The 5359-nt window shown below is 52.7% G+C and overlaps 1 protein-coding gene across 1 annotated transcript in view; it reads left to right on the top strand.

Annotated features, from left to right (window-relative positions):
• Positions 1-3467, top strand: part of SDC3 (syndecan 3) — a gene marked incomplete at its 5' end in the record, with an annotated part of 5146 nt that extends 1679 nt beyond the window's left edge. The window contains 2 exons of the mRNA XM_010016999.1: positions 1962-2232; positions 3223-3467. Coding sequence (XP_010015301.1) covers positions 1962-2232; positions 3223-3389 — 438 coding nt within the window. The remainder of the gene's footprint in view (positions 1-1961; positions 2233-3222) is intronic.
• Between the last annotated feature and the right edge of the window lie 1892 nt (positions 3468-5359).

Raw genomic sequence — 5359 nt, 5'->3', positions numbered from 1 at the left:
TCTTCCCAGCACTGCAGATTGGAACATTTGGGGAGCTGGAGGTGGGACATTAAAGGGTGGGGGGATTAGCACCAGCAGAGCATGGTGATGGGGCTGGCATAAGAGATGATGGGGGGCACACAGGGTATGTCATGCTTTCCTGGTGCCCCCAGCTTTGCCTTGCCCAGCAGCTTCCCCAGGCAGGGCTGGGGGTACCACCACCCCTTTGGGAAAGAGCAGCTTTCCTCTGAGTTTGGTGCTTGGGCTCATTGCACCATTTCCCACCTTGCAGGCTGTCACTGGGGGGCCCAGATGCTCCACAATTCCAGCTTGATGGAGCGTTTCCAGCCCGTTGGGTGTCCTGAGCAGGGGGTTTAATGTGCTGCTCCATCTCGCATTCAGAACCCCTCAGGGGCCCTTTCAAAACTGCTTTGACTGAAAGGTGGAGTGATTTGTCTAAACTAGTCCCTCTTTTCTGTATGTAGATGTATGTAGAGCGCTCGGGGCTCTCGCTGACCTTCAATTAATCCCTGTCACAAACCAGCCTGCTTGTGGGAAGCGCTGAGCCATGTGTTCATGCCAAGGGCAGTGTGATATGGAGAGGACTCCTACTCACCCGCCCCAGCTCCGGCTCATTGAGCTTTGTAGCATCCCAAGGCACACGTGGAGGGAGCTGTTTGCTCCATGAAGGAGGGATCCCGGGGAGGTTTTGCTCAGGGATGCTCGGTGTGGTCCAGTGCAGGATGTGGACATGCAGCAGGTCAGGCTGCTGGGACAAGGGGGAACGTGAAGGGGGATTTGACCCTGAGTGAACTGCAGGTTTGGGGATGTGCAGGAGGCAATGAATAGGTTATGGTTGGGCTGGAGCAGCTCTGCTCTGGAGCCAGGCTGAGAGAAGTGGGCTGGGGCAGCTGGAGAAGAGAAGGCTCCTGAAGGGGACACCTTAGAGCAACTCCAGTGCCTAAAGGGGCTCCAGGAAACCTGGAGAGGGGCTTTGGACAAGGGATATAGGGACAGGCCAAGGGGAATGGCTTGAACCTGCCAGAGGGGAGATTGAGATGAGCTCTTAGGCAGAAGTTCTTCCCTGGGAGGGTGCTGAGGTGCTGGCACAGGGTGCCCAGAGAAGCTGTGGCTGCCCCATCCCTGGCAGTGTTCAAGGCCAGCTTGGACACAGGGGCTTGGAGCAACCTGCTCTAGTGGAAGGTGTCCCTGCCCGTGGCAGAGGGTTGGAGCTGGAGGAGCTTTAAGGTCCCTTCAACCCAAACCAGGCTGTGATTCTGTGACCTTCGATCTGCCTGGCCCATGTTTGCTATCCAGACAGGGTTCACGTACTTGCCAAGGGGGCTTGGTCAGGGACCAGCTGGGTTGGCTCCATGTCCCGGGTGAAAAAGACCCATCTTCCCACTTGTGCCCTGTGCCACAGGGCTGCAACCATAAAAGCAGGTTAAAGGGAGAAAAAGGAGAGGGAAGGGACTACCCCGAGGCTCATCTGATGGCATCAATCTTTACGTTTGCTATGTTGCTGTAGCATATACAGTAGCATCACTTCATGCCCAGCAAAGAGACACCTGTGAGATGTTTCAGCCAGCCATCCATCCATCTACACTGGGGACAGAGAACCCAAATGAGGGTCTGGGATGTGGGATGTGGGGCTCTCTTCGGGGGAGCTACAGGGAACAGGTGAGAGTTTGTGCATCTTGGTGTACCTGAGATGGAGACATATAAGAATGTAAGCTCAGCCACAGTGGCCTCAGCCTTTTGGTGACCATCAAGATGTGGGGTTGTGTTACTTGCTGCAATATAATCATCCACGTCAATGACACAGGGAAGGGACAGCCCAATGTTATCCCCCATGTTCCCTGCTGAGAGGGCCACCCTGTCATCAGTACTGTGATGTCCTTCCTCTGGACACATCAGAGCAGCTGAAGGCAGGAACCACTCTTTGGTCCTTGTCCCCTGCTCCATCTTGTCCTTTCTCCCAGATGGAGCCAGGGGAGGTGACGACAGTCCTCGACAACGAGCTGGAGGTCCCGGTCAGCAGCGGTCCCAGTGGGGACTTTGAGATCCGGGAGGAGGAAGAGACGACTCGTCCCGAGCTTGGCAACGAGGTGATGGCTGTGGTGACACCCCCATCGGGGCCTGGGCTGGGCAAGAATGCGGAGCCGGGCCTGGTCGACAACACGATAGACTCTGGCAACTCGGCCGCTCAGCTCCCCCAGAAGAACATCCTGGAGAGGAAAGAAGTGTTGATAGGTGAGAGCTTGTGGGGGTTGTGGGGAAGAGCTGGTGCCTCTGTGGTGGGACAGAGAGCTGGGACGGTCATGCCCCAGGAGAGGGGCTGGGCTTTGGAAGGACACTAGGGTAGTGTCAAGCCTGGGATAGCCCACAAAAGGCACTCCAGGGCCTCTGCTGGGGGGTTCCCAAGGGTCTTCCTGTCTTTGCAAGGAGAGTGCAGAGCTGTGCACTGTTTGCTTTTGCTAAGATGGCTTTCCAGGGAAAATACAGGATGTTAGTGGAAGGATTGCTCCCTACAACTACCTGACGGGAGGATGGAGCCAGGAGGTGGCGAGTGTTCACAGCCCGTGTAGACGAGGCCCTCAGTGCCATGGGTTAGTGGCGGCCTTGGCAGTGCTGGGGAATGGTTGGACTTAACAAGTGTAAAGGTCTTTTCCAACCTAAACAATTCCATGATTCTGTGATTCTATGTGTTACGGTGCTGGCTGAAAACCATCAGGCCACCTCTGACTGCAGGGGAGGAGAGAGGTGGCCACTAGTACCAGATAGAGGGACATCAGCGATGGGGCAGAAGTGTCTGTGTCCCATTACCAGCTGAAGAGAGCTGGAGGCAATGGCACAACTAAGAGGCTATTGTTCTGGTGGTCTTCAGCATGGCAGATGCTGGGATGCTCCCAAATGAGCAGGTCTTTGGGGGGACTTTCTGCACCCTCCTTGCACAAGGGACCTCTCTCTGTGCCTGGGCTGCCTCGGGCCAGTCCGTCACTTCCAGGTCCTACCCCTGCTTCAGCATCGCTGCACTTGGGGAGCTTGATGAAGCTCCTTGAATCACACCATTGCATTAGCCCCTCACTTTAATGTTCAGTTTTCTTAATCATAGATTTGAGGAGGAAAGCTGCAAAGCACAAACCCAAGCTGGAATCCAAAATGATCCCTCCCCCCTAATTATTTGCTCTGAAAACCATCGTGGGGCAGCACTGATGGATGTGCCACTTCTCTGTGTTGCAGCGGTGATCGTGGGAGGTGTGGTGGGAGCTCTCTTCGCTGCCTTCCTTGTCATGCTGCTCATCTACCGGATGAAGAAGAAGGATGAGGGCAGTTACACGCTGGAGGAGCCCAAACAAGCCAACGTGACGTACCAGAAGCCTGACAAGCAGGAGGAGTTTTACGCGTAGAAGGAGAGCCTGGCGTGCCTCACGCTCCCTCCCTCCCCGCTCCAAACTCTCCCTCCTCCTCTACTTCATCCCGTCTCTCTCTTTCTCTCTTTCTTTCTCTCTTCTTTGGATCAGACTGTGAATTTAAAAAGCAAAACTTGCAACAGCTAAAGGAGAAAACACATCTTCAGCATGATGAGAAACCAAGTGCCCAGAGCATCGCTGAGTTCAGACAGAGTACCGCTGGCCTTTCACAGCGGGAGGCATGGGGCATGGAGCCAACACCAAGGAACCCATGTCCAGGGAGCACCCTGGTGAGCATGGGACAGGGTGTTCAGGCTGCCAGCAACGGCTGGAGGTCACTGGGCTTTTCCCACCAACACAACAGACTCTGGGATCCAGACACCTTCTACCAGCCCTGGGGCGCAGGGGGGTTGGTTTGGATTGATCTTCCTTTCTTTTTTCCCTTTGGAAAGGAGGGAGGTTTCTTTCCCTCTCTCTTGTTTTTAATTCTGCTTTTCTTTTTGAACGGGGTTGGTTGCTTTGCAGGAATTTCCTTGCTCCCTGCTTCTGTTTGAAGAGAGGACACGACTCTCAAATACGCTTCGAACCTTGAAAACAAGCACAAGGGGCTGGAATACCTGATGCCCCAGGGTTTGCTCTTGGAGTGAGGAAAAACAAAAATAAATACACACATGGCCAGTATGCTGGAAATGATCTTTTTAGATCAACTCTTCAGAGCAACAAGAAGCTGCATTGGGGTATCTTCTGCTGCTCTCCTCCTGCTACCACCTCGCTTCACTGCATCGCTGTGCACAGCCAGAGACCTTAAATCTATAGAAGCCGCGTGTGACCGGCTGCTGAGGGGTTTGGTGGAGAAGGGACCTTGCTTTTGCTGGGTTTTCACTGTGACCAATAAAACTCAGCTTGTGCAGTACGACCGACAGCACTGGTTTTACAACAGAGCGGGATGTTGCTTAGTGGGGAGCTGGCAGGGAGAGGAATTGGAGATGGAGAAGCTAAATCCTCTCCCCTGTTACTCCAGAGGGGATAAGAAAGCCCTACAATGTGTAAGACACAGCATAAGAAATGCAAAGCCAAGGCAACACCGTGTCCCCTCGGCGTTTGGCAGGGGACCCCACCAGGCCACTTGCACCCAGAAGATGAGGAAGGTGAGGCAAAACGGTGGCTTCCCACCAGTCCACCCCAGGGCAGGTTGGCTTCTACATATCATTTACAAGACCCAGGATTGATGGTTTATGTTTCTTTTGTTGTTGCTTAAATTCCAGTATAACCTGCAGGGCACCCAGGAGCCTAAAAGCAATAGATCCTGGAAGCCATCACCATCCAAGTGCAGTGGTTTCCCCACTGAGGCTCCCTAAGGTGCAGAGCAGCAGGGCCTGATCCAAAGCCCAACTGTGCCTTCTAGAAAGGCTAGATTTTCTTGGAGCAAGCTCTCTGCATGGAAAAGTCAATTAGCTATTTCAATGAGTTGGCTTTTTAATTAGCTGAAGTGCTGTTTGTGATGCAGTCAAGGAGCTTTGTTTTCGTGATGGTTTTGATCTCAATGGTGTCCCATGGAGACCTTGGCTTTGCTCTTAGAGCAATTTAAACAGGAAAATGGAGAAAAATCAGTTGCTTTGACTCCGTTGCATCGTGAATTAACCTGCACAGACACAGTGACACTTTGTCCCCTCAGGGTGTTAGTGGATATAGGGATTTATGACCCTGATGGAGTCTACAAGACAGCAGTGCTTCTTTATGTTAGGAATTTGAGAGGCCAAACACATATTTTAGATAGATATATATATATACTCACATACATACACAGTTATATATATATATGAAATGAAATCCCTGTAAATTTTCATTGCACTGCTTATAATGGCTGGATGGGACTTGGTGGTTGTGAAGATGTGAGGTTTGGGCTACACTCCCTTGGGGTGCTCAATGCAGGGACTGCAACCCAAAACGCTGACCTGGGCTTACTT

This window comes from Nestor notabilis, unplaced genomic scaffold, assembly GCF_000696875.1.
Source record: "Nestor notabilis isolate BGI_N333 unplaced genomic scaffold, ASM69687v1 scaffold14876, whole genome shotgun sequence".
Classification (NCBI taxonomy): domain Eukaryota; kingdom Metazoa; phylum Chordata; class Aves; order Psittaciformes; family Psittacidae; genus Nestor; species Nestor notabilis.
The sequence above is the reverse complement of the archived record's forward strand: the minus strand, read 5'-3'. Positions and strand labels throughout refer to the sequence as shown.